The 18,831-nt window shown below is 32.6% G+C and overlaps 1 protein-coding gene across 35 annotated transcripts in view; it reads right to left on the bottom strand.

The window, feature by feature from the left end:
* The window catches only part of Ppfia2 (PPFI scaffold protein A2), a 440,250-nt gene that overhangs the window by 267,404 nt on the left and 154,015 nt on the right, over window positions 1-18,831 (bottom strand). The window contains exon 2 of one of the 35 annotated variants that reach the window (XM_078053087.1): window positions 1,250-1,374. The exons of the other annotated variants lie outside the window; for them this stretch is intronic. Coding sequence (XP_077909213.1) covers window positions 1,250-1,261 — 12 coding nt within the window. The 5' untranslated portion in view covers window positions 1,262-1,374. The remainder of the gene's footprint in view (window positions 1-1,249; window positions 1,375-18,831) is intronic. 35 annotated transcript variants of the gene reach the window in all.

The raw sequence follows: 18,831 nt of genomic DNA, 5'->3' as shown, positions 1-18,831 counted from the left end.
TATCTAAATGGATTTTGTTGAAAGGAAAAGATTGTATTTCACCACACCAAAAAAATCCAGATGCTTATTCTATTCTTTAACAACTGGAATATACCAATATTCAGACACTTGGATGCTTCTATTTGAGGTTTATAATCTGTGATAAATGATAAAAAGCATAAGGGAAGGGCCAATTCATTCCACCAAAGTGAAGACAGTAATATTGGGGGCATCCAGTGACAGCTTTTCATGTTTAGAGGATATCCCAGAAAGAATGGTAGGGATAACAATGCAGCATCTTCAAGGACTGTTGTGGAATGCTTTTGGCAGTGGGTTTGCCACTGGGCCAACAGTTGTTTTCTGAATTTGTTTCAAACCTTCCTATCAGTTCTTCTAAAAAAAGTTGTTTCCTGCTCAAATGTTGATGTCTGTTGTTTTTACTGCATAGCTTGTTATCTCTATGTACTTATGTATCTGGTGTGTCCATTTTAGAAAAACATACCAAAGGAATTCTCACTAGACTTTCTTTCAACTTTAACAAATACTCTGTTCACATTTTTTGCTAGTGAAATAAAACAGAGATATGATCAAAGAAAAAATAAGAAGCTAATATTGACAGGACTTTTTATTTTAAGGTTTTGTTATCTTATATAAAAAGGATAAGTCTGCCTGTTTTTCAGATGGATTTTTATGGCAGATTGTTGCTAAGCATTTTGGAAAAATAAATGTAACCTAGAGGACACAAAGAAAAAATTATAAAAATCCAATGAAATATTAAAAAGTTGAATAAATCTGAAACTGCTGTTATTAAAAAATGACATGCTAATTGCAAAGCTTTTTTAATCATAAAACTATAATTTAAGCAAAAATAATTAAGCCAACAAATAAAATGAAAATAATTCAGAGAATGTTAGTTCATTGTTTTTATTGCCAAGCAATAATTCACTTTTATTATGATAATTTCAAGGAAAATTCTATTGGGTAAAACACTAAAAAGTCATGTTTTTAGGAATAAGATTCACCGAGAAATATTTCAGGAGCATGTAGCTCTCTTGTTAGAGAGTTCATGTTGACCCTATAATAACCACTTTTTTCAGATAGTTCCATTAGGAAAATATAAATATATTCCTTTAGGATATTAGGTAAAGGGAGATATTCTCACAAGTCACTACCAATAGCAGTGGGAAATGAACCTTGTCTACACAGAGAAGTCATGACCATTATATTTAATCCTTTTTTTAAAATTTAGGAGTGAACCTCTTCATCTTACCTTTTTCTTCATACCTGCCTGTATGCATTCACTTTCCTTTTAAGTAATCCTTGCCAAAAACTCAGTCATCATTGCCTTTCCTTCTTTCTTTGATGGGAACAAACAAAAATGACTTCTAAAGATTTCTGTATGAATGATAAAAACATTCATTTTTATAGTATCAAAAACAATTATTTTGATTGGTATTATAATCTGATTAACATAGAAAGTAGAAAAAATCATTAATCTCCATTGAATACTCATTAAATTAACCATTCAAATGGCACTTCAAAGGCAGTATATTTAAAATTAGAAAACTTAGAGAGCTATAAACTTAATTTATTTCTTTTATGGCAGTAATACTAGGGATGGAACTCAAGGCTTTGCACATGGTAGGCTGGTACTTTATCATTGAACACCACTGAGTTCGGAATAATGCCTCAGAACTATAGACTTTAAAGTTAAGGGATCTAAGCTCATTTCTTTACTAACAAGGAAGTGATGCCCTTGCTCCAAATCACATTGATTTTCTTAGAAACAAAACTAATTTAGAATCCAGAATCCTCTCTTCTAAGTCATCTTTCCACAAATACGTAAGTGAATAAAGTAGTATTTTTATATAGTGCACATACTCAAAAATGAGCATGTACTCACTTTTGGAAGTATTTATAATAGCTTAAAGAAAAATATTTTAATGAGTAATACATGTGTTCCCTCTCATACATGTACTCCAATTTTAAAATGGTAGCCTAACTCCTCAACACAGTAGTAAACTCCGAGGAATCCTAAATGGATGTTATTTAATATAATTGAGACACTGTTGTCCTTGTATAAGAATGAAGAAATCCAATTCCTAGAAACAACTTTCCTATCATAAAAATTGTAAGTTATGTTCCCCCAAATTTACGGGTGTAGCAACACATGTTTCCTTTACCTGTCAACTATTCATCTCCCTTTGTAAAAACTGCTTGCCAAGGGCAGAGCAGAATTTGACGTCCTTAAACCTGCCACATACATGTTCACAGGGAAATCATATATCTCTAGGAAAGATTAGGATTTAAAGTCAACCCATAAGGCAGAAATCAATTTATTTAAAATCAATCTGAACAATTCCTCCAGGAATCACACTAGGGCCCAAATATTAGGTCCCAGTAATTCTACTTCAGGCAGTATTCCTTCTGAATTAGAACACATAGTCTACTGATTTTTTTTATAAGTAGTTTAAAAGTGGAAGTCAACTCATAATGTTAATACTTGGCAACAGGTAATGAGGGTATTTGAACTTGACTACCTACTATTTAATACCCAGGTTGAATGTTTGAGAGAACAAACCACATTTATCAGCTACATTTTCAATTTTTCAACCCTACATTACTCAGTTATCCCAGATTATTTCAAAATCCAGCAAAGCAAACATTAACTCTTTTCCCATTTCTTTTTTCTCCAATGAATATCCACCCATGTCTATCTTTTATTCTTAAATATGTGACTTTCTATTGGTGACATAATATATTAGTTCCAGAAGCAAAAATAACCTATCAAAGTATAAGATTGTTTTGACTAAGCTCAGTAAAAATAGGATAAAGGACATTACTTTTTAACTTCAGCACCACTTTAAATATTAATATAGAATTTCTCATGTGAGCTACACTGTTATGTTGGTGTGGAAAAAGAATTTGTAGTATATGTGAATATTTTTCTTCTATTACCCTGACTTTATGTATTTATTAAGTTAAATAGAAATTGTTTCCTTCTTTCTTCTCCAGTCTCAATTCCCACTTCAGTGCTCAGAGTATAAGCCTCAAATCCTAATAAAAATTTTCAAAAATGCATAGGCTCCATTTACTCCTCTGAAAAATTCATACTAAAAATTTCCTGTTTCACTTTTTGCTAACTTAAATTTAGAGAACAACTGTTGTGTTACCAAATCATGAAATGTGTTTGGGCGGGGTGATGGAAGTTGGTTTATGAGCAATAAGAACTGCTGCTATTTTTTGACAAGTGTGATATACATGACTTATTAAAAATCATCTATTGTATGCCTTTTATGCTATCTTGCTTTCAAAACCAGAAGCATTCTTTAATATTCATCAATTAAACATTTAAATTTGAGAAAAAATTTCAATTTCATTAAAAAAGGTTTATAACTATTAATGCAACTTATAGGTCTAATTTAATAGCAGTATAGTAACTATAATGTGGATTATAAAAATAATTCCTCATCTATCAAGAGTTATATATATATCCCATTATAAAAAGCTAGTTGGAAACCCACTGAAGACAAATTGCCTTGCTTGTTTATAGTCTTCTAAATTGTGACTGCTTTGCAAACTTAGATTCAAAAAAGTTCTTTTCTATGAATAAGTCTAAATTGCATCTCCTAGTAAATTTTTTCTTTTAGAATATTCCTTCCATTCAACATGGAGAATTAATATTTTTTGATATATTAACTGAGAATCTTTTTTTTTTTTTCTATTTCACTATGCTACGATGACACAGCTAGCTGTGACACTAGCATTTGCAAACCTAATTAGAGCTTGCAATCTGAGATTCTAGGATTGAAAATTCTTTGGGTAAAGAACCGTAGAACGTTTTTTCAAATTACTGTGGATTTGGAGCTTCATGTGATGAGTTACTGCTTTTAACATTTCTGAACTATTCTGAGCACTGAATTGGGAATTGGGACTAGAGAAGGCAAAAGGGAAAATCTCTATTAAAAGTTAGAAAATACATTAAGGCAGAATAGTAGAAGAAAAATCTTCATATATACTACCAATTTTTTTCTCCCCACCACCCTGTTTTACTTTGCTACAAGCAACAAAGCAGCAGCTCACATGAGGGAGTCTATTATATTGTTCATGGACTTGAAGCACAGTGTGGACTGAAATCCCAGCTCTCCACTTAACCAGCTGTGTGACCTTAAGCAAGTTACTCAATTGAAAGTAGGGTAATTACATTACTTACCACACTGGATTGCCATAAAGGTCAACTAACTAATATATGTGACTACACTGCTTAGAACAGAACACACAGTGATCACCACACACACACGTATTTGCAAAATAAAACAATTGCACTGCCTATATTTTGTAATCTTGTAAGATTTTATTCATTTAGAAATTTATTCGTTCTTTCAGTCCAACTGTTTTTCACATCTTTTCTAGGCCTCAAATAATTCTATTAAAGGTTTCAGGAAATGATATTTATTGATAAATTACAGGTGTTAAGAACTTAATAGCAGAAAAATCCATTGTGATCCATCCACATCTTTCACAGATCATAGTAGCATTCCAGATAAAATGTTATTTAATTCGTTATCTGAATAAAAGTAGTAAGTCCAATTATACATTATGCAATCTTGATATCTAGGATAGCTAAAGAAAGGAGCTGTTTTAGGATATCCTTCAGAGTATGTCAGACATGAAGTTCTATCTGATGGCCTCGGAGCACCGTATGACAGTCACACTGGTCTTGCTTTGTTGGGATCCATAAAACAATCTTTCACCCTACAGGTCTATATTTTTTTGTTCCTTCTGTCTAGAGCACTTCCTCCCTACTCCAGATACATAATCTGTTTACCTCTTATTTTAAATAGCAACCTCTCCCCTTTGTGCTTCCTTCTGGGTCCTTTGTTTCCTCCATATCAATCATCATCATATGACCTAATAAATATTTATATCCTTATTTATTATTTTCTTTTTCCAAGAGAGTGTAAGTTCCATTGTAACAGTCATGTTTTCTGTTTCTTCAGTGAAAGAACAGTGTTTACACATAGCACATCTCCAAATGTTTAATAAACAAAAGAATAAATGTAACTATATTAACTATTTATATGTGGGATATTTGCTTTCTTAAATTCAAACTAAATAGATCATGCAACAATCCAGAGTCATGCTTACTGAGAACTAAAAGTTTGGATGTAGTAATGAACCCTTCTGGTACTCAACTCTTGATTTCTAACTACCCTTCCCATCAAAAGAGACCAAGATTCTTTAAAGAACTGGTCAATTTCAGAAAGGAAGGTGATCCTGAGATATCATTTTGTTAAATTTGGTTTGGTGCCTGAAAATAAACACACAATTCAGAGACTAAGAGAGGCATGCCAAAAGACACAAAGGGGATTGGGCCAGTGGCTCAGTGGTGTTTGTCTAGCATGTGCAAGGCCCTGAGTTCGATCCTCAGCACCATATATAAATAAATAAATAAAGGTATATTAAAAAAAAAGACACAAGGGCAAGTTTAAAGGTCTGCTACTACTGACAAAAGTTGGGCTAACTTGAGCATTAAAATAAATGATGACAATTTATTTTAATGCAAAGAAGAGAGGAAAATGCATGTATTCATGGACAGGAGAGTGGGGAAAGGGGGGAGAGAGACTTTTGTTTTGCCACATTAGAAGTTTCTGTCACATAAGTTTTTTAACTGTTGATAGTTCAGAGTATTCTTATTTTAGGTGGAACTGTAGCTTATACACAGCAAAAGAAAGCCTTTTTTTTTTTACAGTAATCTTCAAGATTATAAATGTAAGGCATGATAAAATGCAATTACTCTTTTGCAACCTCCAGGGAAAAATAATTGAGTCAAGGATCATCAATAGATACCAAAAATAATTGAGGCATTGTTCTAACTATTTAGAATAAGAAGCCCAAAAGACAAAAATACAAATGCAATATGTACACATTGATTGGATCCTTGATCAAAAGGCAAAAAAAATAAAGTCATAAAATATATTTTTGGAACAATTGAAAAAGTTTAAATATAAACTATATATTAGATGATACTTGGAAAATAATTTAATTTTCTTAAATATGATGTGATTGTAGTTACAGAAGAGAATGTTTTTACTCTTAGTTTCCACTTAAGTAATATATAATCTGCCTTGAAATAGTCCAGGAAAAGGAAAAGATAACATAAACAAATAGTGCAAATTACTAATGATTGTTGAATCAAGGAGTGTTGATTTTGAGTCTTCATTAAACCATTCTTCTAAGTTTAAAGAATGTTTTCATGGTTTTCAAAACAGAATGCTAAATTAGCTGGGGTAAAACTTGAATAATCTGCTGTTAGCAAAATAATTAGCAATATAATATTTGCATAGGAGTTAGAAAATGGTGACTATAATTAATTAGCAATAATTGTGTTAAGCAATGTCTTATTTGAGGTTTCTAACTTTAGCACTATTGACATTTTAGATAATTCTTTATTGTGAGAGATAGCATCATAGATCATTTAGCAGTACACCTGGCTTCTGTCTACTAGATGTCAGAAGTATTTTCCCCTTAAAACAAAAATGGCTACAAACATCCAATGTTCCTGATTGGAGTAAAATCCTCTCTGATTAAAAAAACATTGCATTCTGTGTTTACATTTTTTTGGTTAATTGTCATTCTAAATTTCTGTTTTTCAGAGGTTTAGGGAATAAAAATTATTTCTATTAAAATCCAATTTTCCTCATATAAGACAAATAGAAATATATGTATCCTGATATTTCTGGATAAAAATGACTCAAAGGATCAATAATAAAATATTTTTTAATTAAAAAAATATCATTCTAATATTTTTTAAAATAAAATCTCATCTTTTTTCAACATTATTGTTGTTAATATGGATTAAATTAATTTTGTATTTTCTTGGTAGCTTAAGGTTTTCAGTGTCTAGTAAGAGGTATCAAATTTGTAATTTGGTATCTCTGTGGACACAGGAAAAAGATATGCTCATTTTGAGCAAGAAAAGTACTGCCCAAACTGCACAAATCTCCACTATTATTAATACATACGACAACTTAGAGGAATCTCAAAAAGTTTTAGGTTGAGCGAAAATAGATTATCTTAAGGGGTTGAATTCTGTATGATTCCCTTTATAAGATATTCTTGAAAAGATAAAATAGAATTGTAGAGTTGGAGAAAAGCTCAAATTTTCAGGGGACAGAGAATGAGATGACAAAGCAACACAAGAGGGATTGTGGGGGCGAGGGCTGAGGAACTGTTGTGTAACTAGATCATTATGGTGATTCCATGAATACACAAAGTGAAATTCACAGGACTATACACACACACACCACCACCCCAACCAACAACAAAAAAACACTTGTATGTTAACTTACAAAACAGAATAAAAGAAAATAAGGGTTATCTAAGAATGAGAATTATAACCATGTAAAAAAGGACAATGCCTAAAATTGTTTTCTAGAAAAGTTTGTTTTATGACAAATAACAAAGGTGATTTTTTGGCAAGTCTTATATGTGTAAGGGAAGATCAATAATAATTCATAATTAAAATCTAAAAATACTTATAAGAGTATAATTTGCACAGTTGCACAGTTAGGTAACTTATATAATTATATGACGTATATTTTTACAATTGTAAATACTTAAATTATGTATATAATTGCATACATAATGGGATCGAATATAGCTTGATTGGTATCATAAGATAATAATAAGTTGATTTAATTAGTTAACTAATTAAACTAACAACATGTTTAGTCAAATGACATGCCCTAAATGTCAAATACAACTATCTTCAGATTTTCAGATTGTATCATGGATTGGCAGGGAGAAGCAGTTCATGAGTTTTTGCTGTAAGTTCCCAATCTATGAGGCAAAGGCCACAAAACTCAGAGGAGAAGAAGCCACAAAAGCTGTAGCATGTCCTGTCCCATCTTTCCTTATCTATAGATTCTCCAAAGAGTGGGAACACAGCTGCCATTCATATTCTCAGCAGTGGTGAGAACACAATTCCTTTCTAATAACAACAGAGAAGTGTTTATTATCATTCTGGAATGATCTGTGCGTGTCTGTTTAAAGCGTGTTGACAGACACCCATTCTTCTGCTCATACTGCATTTAACATTAGCAAGAATCCATCTTTAAAGGGCAAATGGAAGAGCCATTACCTACGCTCCCAGCCTACATGCATTTCTAGGATCTTTCTAGGAAATTTGAATCACCACACCAGTGTCAGGGTTTGATCAGGTGATTGGGACAATGGTCTTAACTAACACAACCGTGAGATCTCCCTCTACCTCCCCAACTAAGAAGGGAAAACCCTTCTCCCTGTTCACAAATACAGAGAAAGAGCAGCAGTGTGTCACTCACTGATGCCAGAAATTTCAAAACTGTTAATTAAAATGTTCCTGTGCAACAGCAATTAATTATAATACTCTATATTAAAGCATTTTTGAAGTATTTATTGATGTCAAAGAAATTTTAAATGACCCTAAGGTCTTAGGCTGGTTAATATTTCTCACATGTAGACAGCTTAATGTCTTCACTGAAAGGAAACAACAAATCCAATCTATTAACTGTTAGAGCCTGGAAATATTCTCAGCAGGAAGTTATTTCAGTGACAATTGTGACACTGGCTTTTGCCCTCTTATTAGTTTTACTTAATATGCCATTTCAGTGATCACCATTTGGCTTGCAACTAGACAGATGGTACTCAATTGCACATTTAATGTTATATTTTCTAATACCTCAATATAAAAACAGTTGTCATTGGTCACATATCTATTTTCTGCAGACCCCCAGGAAAAATAACCTTCACGTTTCCTTTTTTAACATCTACTTTGTGCAGCCAAAAGGTTGCATGCCATGCCCAACCATCTGTTTATGTATTACTTGTTAATATAGTTTTGTTATAATCAGGGAATAAATGGGGGATTCTAGATAACATAAGGTTATACTTCATAGCAAAGATAATCAATTTTTAAAGAACTAGATAATACTTACGACTTAAACTCTATGAACCATTATTGAACCCCTTCTTGATGTTTCTAAAGACCTATCAGCGTTTTCAAATTACTAATATTAAAAAAAACGTTTACAAAAATCTCATTAAATAGAAAACGATCAGAATTAGAAAAGAAAATCCTTATTTCTATGCCATTGCATTTGTCTTCCCAGGAAAAAAGAACTGAATCATTCTGTTAAGTCTTAAAGAATGCACTAGATTGCACAATCCAGCTTCCTCTTTAGTAATAAAGTCCCCAGAATACTCTTTATGAATAAATGTGTTCAAATGTATTTCTACCTAAGTCACCAAGGTATCCGTATAAATGGTTTTTGTTTGTTTGTTTGTCTGTTTTCTTCTTGGAAAAATCTCCACTTCCCTGACTGAGTTTGCATTCAGTGAAACACATCTCCATTTACAGAAATGAAGTCCTAATTTAATAGATCCTATGATGCTTCATGCTGTTCTTACAGACATCAAATCTAATTTTTTGCTATGGTTTACCTTTGTGTTGCCAGAGGTTGTAGCTGAAAGTATTTTGATATTTCCCCCTTTCTTTCTTGTAACTGCATTAAAATTAATTTGAATGCTAAATAAATTGATGTTTCTCTTTGTTGTAAAAACTGGCAGAATACTGTAATGAAGCAAAATGATATATATATTCAAATTATGTAGGATATGGAAGAGCAATAATTTCTAAAAGATGTCCAATAATTTAAATATGCAGTATTCGTGAGGCTACTGATTTTTAAATCACCTAGGACTGTTAATGTAAATTATTAATGTAAACAGTTCATAAACGTGAAGATAAAAGTAATTCAGATATCTGGAAACTACAGAAGTGAATTTCATCATGTAACAAAACACACAGTATTTCTCATGCCCCTCCTCTCACCAAGTAGGTCACTTATAAGTAGACACTTATAAATTCATTACCACTGCTGACAGCCAAGCAGTGCATGAATAGGCCTGAGAAATAACTTTATCCAAAGTGTTTCAAGAGCAATTTATAGTCCCACTTAAGCTTATAAGTATTATAATATTTTCAGGCATATTGACCATGTGATCATCCCCTTATTGACCAGGTATTTATGAAACATTTGTTTTGTGATCAGTAACATGATAGTAAGAAATAAAAGTGAATAAACACATACATGGTCCCTTCTCTCTGGAGGTTTCCATTAATGTGTGTGTGTGTGTGTGTGTGTGTGTGTGTGTGTGTGTGTGATGAACACAGTTCAGTTGCATCTGAAATACATCATAAATTTAAGGGAACAGAAGCAAGAGGGAAATTTACTGCTCTCTCATGTGAAAGACTAGTGGACCGAGGTATTTTGTGTTTATGGGTGAAAGCTACAAATTGACCAATATCCATGCTGTTTTTTGGTTTCTGCAATTTTGAGCATGAGCATATGTTTCTACTTTATATTCAGGATGGCTGCTTGGGTTCCAGCAGTCAGTTTTGCATTCCAGCTAGCAAGAAGGAAAGTGTGTGTGAGTGTGGCAGGGGGTGGAGGGTGTTCCGCACCATTTAAAGTATTTCCTTTTACTTTAATGCAACTTTTCCCCTTAGGTTGGTAGGTGAACACTTAGTGACATAATTGTACCACGTTGTAAGGAAGACTGATTTAGCCTATGAAATATGCATAGTTGAGTGCTGAGAGTTCTTCAAAAAAGAAGGAAAGAATGGATACATCTGGAGGCAAGCAGAAGCATCTGCCATAACTCTTAAGAAAATGACTTTGGATCAGAGGTTGATGGGTGAGGAAGATAACCAGGCAGTGGGAGAAGAGTTAAAGAAGAACTGTCCAGGCAGAAGCACAGGCCTCATGGCTGCACCAGCCTCTTTGAGCTAAATGTGGAAGGCTTGTACCCAGTTGCCTGAAAGAGAAATTAACTTCCCTTTTGGTTAAAGCTTTTGTGGTTTTAATATACAGAATTAAACCTAATCTTACCCAATAGACTACCATTTGCTAACCCCTGGGATAAGGATTATTTCTTCCATTTTACTATTTTTCTTGAGTTTGGTACATGATTAATGTTTATGTTTTGTTTTATTTATTAATAATAAGTTTACTCTTGCCAGGAGTTTATGATAGCTTCAAATAGTACTACAGATACCCAAGTAAACACATTTCTCCTATCAAGACTATGTAAATGTCATTCAAATATATGCATATTTAAAAATCTGCTTTCATTACTTACTATTGCTGAAATAAACCAAAGATTTTGAAAATTCATAGATTGTTATGTCTTGTATTTTAGTAAATTTGCATATGTATCTAAATATAAGTCATTTAACTACTATAATTTCATTTAATAAAAATTCTCTAAAAATATTTGCTGACAATTTTTTTTTGGCATGTGGATTGGTACTTCATTCAAAAGAATTTAAAATATTATTTTTAGACCAGTCATTTGTTTCTCACAAACACAGACTTGGTAGAAATAGCTTCTATCTATCTATCTATCTATCTATCTATCTATCTATCTATCTCTATATATATACCAAGTATGTGTGTATATATATATACATACATACACACATATATATATTAGTTGTAGTTGGACACAATAACTTTATTTTATTTATTTATTTATTTATAGTGATTTTGAAGATTGAACCCAGAACCTCACTCTTGCTAGGCGAGCGCTCTACAGCTGAGCCACAACCCCAATCCCGGAAGAAATAGTTTTATACTAGAGGTGAAGACCCTAGAATATCACAAATACTTCAAATGTTGTTTTAAAAATTGGTTCTCAAGATAATAAAATGCATTACTGACCAGGCTATTCTGATCTGTATATTTACTTATTTATTATTAATTCAAATTCTTTCAATCCAAAATGGTATTTTTCCCCAGGAAGATAAACATTGATTAATTTTGTCTTTCATAAAAAATTAAATATTCCAAATGACCAACTTACTAAAATCAACATTCTTTTGCTGAAAAGAAATGGTTAAGTTATAGTAAAATGTTCCACTTTTTAAATGCTTACTGGATGTTGCTTCTTTTATTTTTCTTCCAAATTTTCTCTTTGGACTGTCTATCCCCTTCTATTCTACACATGGATTAGCAAGTAGACATGACCTTCAATAACATGAGGTTTTTTCCTACTAAGAAGCAGCCAATGGTAAATGCCAGAGAGCAAGCATATATCCACTTAACCACCATAAAATGAGATTAGATCAAATGAATGATCCATCAAAAAAACCCAAATATAAGATACATGCTAACAAGAAATTTATAACTGTATTGTGTAAATTTTTTAAAAAATCACTTTTTGGAAGAAAAGCCCAATAATTGGTTTAATGTGAGAGATATGCGCTAAAATAAGAGTTTTGTGAGAGGAAAGCATTGTGGTCAAGTGGGGGTCAAAAATAAATTGGATGACAAGAGAATAAGGTGATTTCTAGGAAGGCTATATTGTGGGTAATGAAATATATACGGAGAGAATAGGCTACTTAAATCTATTTAGAGATGACAAAGTTGTGTTTCAACCTGGTCAGGACTGTGGGTCAGCTCAGGACTGTGGGAATGGCTCAATTGGGTGATTTAGTGTTGGGGCCTCAGGAGTTGAGCCAGAGATCTGAAGGTTTGCCAGAGGTTGTACTTCTAAGGTGCTTCATTCACAAGTTGTTCCTGGCCATTGTCTGAGAGCCTTAATACCTCTGTATGGGCATTTCCTTAGGGTTGCTTGAGTGTGTCCATACAGCATGAAAGCTGGCTTGTGAGAATTCCAAGAAAGCAAGGTAGAAACTGCAATGTCTTCATGATATCATCTCAGAAGATCTCTTGTGCCCTATAATATTATTCATACAGAGTCAGCTCTAATTTAGTAAAAGAGGGGGCTATGCAAAGGCAGAAAGTTCATGTGGTGAGGATTACTGGGGGTTATCCTAGAATTTAGACATCAAATCAGGTATTGTTTTATGTAATATTTATTTTTTTATTATTATATTATCATTATCACCACAATGATCATGATGATGATGATCAGCATTGTTTATTATAAAAAGGCTAATATGAGGTTGATAGTTTATATCATTTCCTATCTTTATAATATGCTGTGAGATGGGTTTTATTCTTTTCCTTTTATTGTGAGAGTACTGAAGTTCAGAGAAAACAACATGCCCAAAGTCACACAATTAGTAAGTAGCAGGATAGATGTCAATCTGATTCCAAATATCATGCTCCTTCAACCAGACCATGATGCTTTTCAGAAAATATTGTCAGCTCAGGAGTGATCTAGCTAGATTATAAGTGCATATATGGTAGCATCTTAAATGGAGCACAAAGTACAGGAGATAGAGACGTTAATCAACACCATCCATTTAGGCACTTGAAAGAAGTTTTTGGTATAATAGGCAAATACATTTGAAAATAATGTTTACAGCATTAAAATAAGATTGCCAATATACTTGCTATTGAAATTAAATTCAAAATAATCTTGAGATAAGTTGTTTCTATTTAACCAATTATAAACAAATGCTCTCTTTGCGACTGTTTTAATATCACAATTTTCTTGTGCATTTCTTGTGATTTTAAACTTTTATAAACATGAAAGTGTTTATAGGCTTTAGTATTAAAATTTAGGTCTTATTTTTAAACTTAGCTGAAAACATAAAGATAGTGATCAAAAATACTAGGAGGGGTATTCTTGATATTTGAGAAGTATGTACTCCACAAGTAGCAACCACTTGATACATCTCTTCAATCAGCACTAGCTGTGTTCCTCCTAAGGTCCATTTGTTAAAGGGTTGGGTCCCAGCTCCTAGCCCTGTTGGGAGGTGGTGGAGCCTTTAAGAGGTGGGGCCTAGGAAGAGCTCCTAGATCAATGGGGTCATGTCTTTGAAGGGGAAACTGAGATGCAGTCCCCTACCTGTCTCTGCTCCTGGCCACCAAAGAACTCCCACCATGATGTACTTCTTTACCACCAGCCCCAAAGAAGTGGGGGCAATCAACTATAGACTGAAACCTCTAAAATTGTGAGTCAAAATAAAATTTCCCCATTTTAACTTTATTTTCTCAGGAATTTTGTCATAGAGTATTTCTGAGACAATACTTGTCATTTTAATCAACTGCTATATGAATTCAGAATTTAAAAAGGAACTAGTTACATTTATGATGGTATATAATCTAAAAGTTTTGTTTACTTTATAGTTTCTAGGTGATAGATAAATTATTAATTAATAGTAGATGAATATCATTCTTGATATGATAATATTTTAAGTTTGAATTTGGAAATTCCTTGACAAACTGATGCTCTAAATAAAATATAAGCTAAAGATCATCATTAATGAGGGCTTGTTCTCAATGTAGTTAGCTTATTTTGGTTTGAAAAAGTAGTGTGGAACATTCCCAAATCATAAATCATCTAGTTAAAGATTGGCTCATAATTACTGAAGGGCTGCATCACGGCAAATCAAAGCCCATCTTTCTGAGCATAATAATAATAACTGGAGAAAGACTTTGTAGATATTTAGCTTCTATCTACCAGTTATCTTTCATGTAGAAGGAAGCTTAAAGAGCTAAAAAATACTCCATCTCCTGTCCACTGTTTTCCAACCTGTGATTTTTCTGCATGATCATCACCTGTCAGTTTAAAAATGAAAATTCTGTGGTCCTTACATATCTTCTGAATCATGTCTGGAGGTGGCAGTTGGTAGCCAGCATTTCTGGATAATTACGTATTCTAAAGTTTAAAAATTCCTGTAACAACTCTTAAGACTTTTCTACTCTGATCAGGAGAGAAAGGGAAACTGCCACATAGGATATAAAATCTGAAAATTAAATTGTAATTTCCTAAATCTCAATATACTGTTAATAGGAAATATATTCTCAAAACAAAGTATTATATTCAAATATTTAAAACTTCAAAAATAAAATTAATTTAAAAAATAGTGCTGTTATATTTATCTATCTTGAGTTGTGCATGTTGAATCCAGTGGCTTCCTAAACATTCTCTACTTCACCTTCATGGCAATCTCATAGGGTTGGCATTACTGTCTACATTCCCATTTTAGAAGAGAAAAGTGAAATCAGAGAAATTGTCATCTGTCCAGAAGGTGCCCAGAGAATGATTAACAATGAAACATGTCTAACTTCAGATGCTATACTCTATCATTAAAGATTTATGAAGATGTAGTATTCAATTCTGATATCTTTAGGAAAAATGTGAGATATTGAAAGAAAATTAAAGCTAATTCAAATTGTATTGTAGTGTTTATATCAGGTTGAAATGGAATATCCATCCATGTTTTGTATAGAGTTTGAATGAAATGCATAGATAGATCCTGATTATCATTCAGTGAGTATTAAATTTAAATAAATATATTTATTTCAAATAAGAGTATTTAAAATTTTAAAATTCTTTAAAAGTACATTATTTATTTCAGCAGTAACTTCTCATGACCAAGTAAATAATGAAAACATCCACCATCAATACATAAACACACGTGACAATGAGCTCAATCACCTATCTTCTGTTGGATAACTCATATTTTGTAAACATGTGTCAAGTTCAGGCAATACATTCTCAATATAAAGTTCGATAGAAAATATATTTTGTGATCTTTGAGATACTCACATGCATTCATTACATATTTGGACATTTACTGATTAGCCACAATTTGTTTACTTTAACAAATGTGTTTTGGCTCAATCTATAGAAACTCAAAGAAAAATGAGGAAACAGATATGCATACTTCAGTGATATTTGTGGTAATTATTGTGGAAGAAGTCATCACAACATTTTATGATGTCTTAGTAAGAGTGAGAATGAACCTAATCTGGTGGAGTGTGGTGCATTCCTGAAAGACACATTGTAATGAACTTTAAAGAATAAGTATGATTGGGGGAAAAGAAGTAGGAAATGGAGAAAGACGGGTAAAGGAAGAAAGTTCTGGAAGCAATAAGGAATTTAGAGATGAAATGGACAATTTCCTTTGTTTTAAAGAAGTCTAAAATTTAGTTGAACACAATCTATAGTATATACCATTATAGGAAGAAGAAAGTGTTGAGACAGACATGGGGTGAGTCAAACAGAAGGCAACCAGAGGATTTACCTATTTGACTAAATGAGGTCCAGGTTGGGCCAACCAGCCTTCCTCTCCTTTGAATGTAAGTCTTAAGAGGAGGGGCATACATGGGCTTAACCCACCTGGCGATACTTGGTTTAACCCACTGTGAAAACCCAGCCTTTCAGAGTGTTCTAGTAAGAGATCCCAGAAGCTACTGATTCCTTCTAGTCTTCACCCTCTTCTCTCTGAAGACTTCTCTGCCCATTTGTTTTAAATTGCACACTATTCCTTTTCCACTTCCTATGCTCCATGTTTCTCATCAGCACTTCTGCCACCTAACACACTCTATATTAGCTCATATTTTATTTATCTATTTCATTCTATTGTAACACAATTCCCATGTTTTGCGTACTCATTGCATTTTATCCAGCACATAGAACACAACTTGGCACCTAGTAGACTGCAGGAGCCAATAAAATCCTGACTTATTTGGGGTACCTTCTGTGTTTCCTTATCAAATCCACTACAGGGTTCTCTTTCCTAGCCTACTCATGAGTTTCTATTGCTTGAAATTACTAACGTTCACTAAAGAGCATTTAAATACATAAAATCCTTTCAAACATATTTTCTCATCAGTTCCGAGCAATGTCTTTACTATTCTTATTACTCTGAAAATAAAGAAATGAATCTTAATGTAATTTAATAATTTTTACATATTCATATGTTTCATATTACAGATATGAGGATCAAATCTATGTCTCCAGATCCAACTTCATCTTGAAAACCCTCAATATGGAGATTTCATGGAGACTCCTTCTTCAATGATTGCCCACTGTGGTGTTTTATCCTGCCAGTACTCATGGGTTATTCTCTATATCCAGTTGAAAACTTTCCTGGTTTTATTCAGATTCATGTTTACTTCCATGTTTCTTACTAGACATTGTGAACACTTAGAGGGCATTCCGATCAAAAGAATCTTTCTTCTGAGTGAGAAAAAAATGCGTGGGTCTCTCTTACACATTCTTTTCCCTAGACTATCCAATGTACATGATTTTTTTCTATCCTCTCTTCTTAAGACCTATAGTTAATTTAATGAATTATGTTGGCAGCATTCTATATTAAGTGCCTATATTTTTGAGACTGTGTTATAATATCTGGATATAATTAGTAAGATCAGATTAATATAATATGAACAATATGGATGATTTTCTAGGCTATGATTTTATTAGACCTTTCTCCATAAAGGCACAAACTGCCCTACATTTTGATAATTTATAATAAATGACAAGTTCCCTTCTCATCATTAGCTGTGTTTGATATACTCAGATTTCCCTAAATATATCCTTTTTTACTGTCATTTAAACTTTACTACTAGATACAGGAAAAAAAATGAAAATTACCTAAGAGCTCCAAGTATATTTAACTTTAATTCAATTATAATTTTTTATGAGGTTAAATCTCTTCAAGTTTGTATTATCAATGAATACCTTTTAATCTTATATATACTTTTGGATGGATTTTATGTGCCAGGCATGATGGAATGTTCTGGGAAATCCTCGTGAAATAAAAGATACTTTCTTGAAGTTTGTCTATAATAGGGACAGCAGCATTAAGCAAAGTGTAATCTTTCCAGTGAGTTTCTCTGTTTTACTTTCCTTTTTGAAAAGTCAAATAAAATTTCAAACAAAAGTATTGTTTCCTATGTTCATTACCTAAAAACTAACTCGTATTCAGTCTCTTCAATACTAATTGCATTAGTACATTGAAATCCTTGCCTCCATTGATATTTTTGTAGTGTCTGCCAATATTTATTTCCATTCTAACTTCCATTTTGGAATAATAAGTGAAATCTATTAAGACTGCTACAAATCTGTGCTTTCAGTCCTGGATTGATTCTCATTCTGCTTGACCTCTATTTCCCCAATGTGGAGAGTATCCCCACGTTCCCACTCCTCTAAAGTGTGTAATGCATTTATCCCACACATTCTTGGTGAAATGATCAATTTGAGGTCATTTGATGTGGATTACTTTGTCTTCCTTCTTTGCATTTACTTTTTTTTCTTTCCTAAGAGGATGAGGCATTCCTTTTTCAAAGCTATTACTTAAGTTCTTTCTTTAACTTCACCTTTTTGGATATTTCCAGCTTTCTTGCTTTTTATAAGTAAACATGTTCAGGACAAAAAAATCCACATATTATTTTTATAATGCAAATAACCTAGCAAAGTGTTAAAAGAAATGCAGGGGGGTGTAGTTATTAAACAAAACAGTCATTTTTCTTTCTAAAATATCATGCTAGTCTGGGAACCTGCTATTTGCACAACTTCTTAGTTAAAGCAGAATTATTTTTTTCCTCATGATCATGACCAACCAAAGATTATATTGGATGAACATGTACATGACCTGACTTAGGCACAGGAAAGGACCTAACTAAAATATTGGGGTCTAGGGTCCATATAATGTTTGGGAATTGCAAGAAGATAAAGAAAACTAAAAATCTAGGGAAAGTCTGCTATGTAGAAAATTTGCCTAGGATGGTCTATTAGATCCATGTCCCTTGACCAGTCAGAAATTATGGAGTTATATATGTCTAAAAATTAATTTTCTATGTATATTTGTGTGGTGGTTATTTTGAAATTCCTTAATACTTATTTTCTAAAACATAGTGTTCCTCCTCGAAGTCTTTCCAAATTGATGAATTTGAAGTTATTGATTCTTTTAGCAAAATGCTACTACACTTGCATGGTTCTGTATTAAAATATTTATTTTAACCTGTTATGTGTTATAACTGTTCCCTTAAAATATCTAAAGCAAGCTCTTCATAAGTGCATCCTGGATGAAAGAAATGTATG

The sequence above is a fragment of the Ictidomys tridecemlineatus genome, chromosome 6 (assembly GCF_052094955.1).
Source record: "Ictidomys tridecemlineatus isolate mIctTri1 chromosome 6, mIctTri1.hap1, whole genome shotgun sequence".
Taxonomy (NCBI): domain Eukaryota; kingdom Metazoa; phylum Chordata; class Mammalia; order Rodentia; family Sciuridae; genus Ictidomys; species Ictidomys tridecemlineatus.
This window is presented reverse-complemented; position numbering and strand designations above follow the sequence as displayed.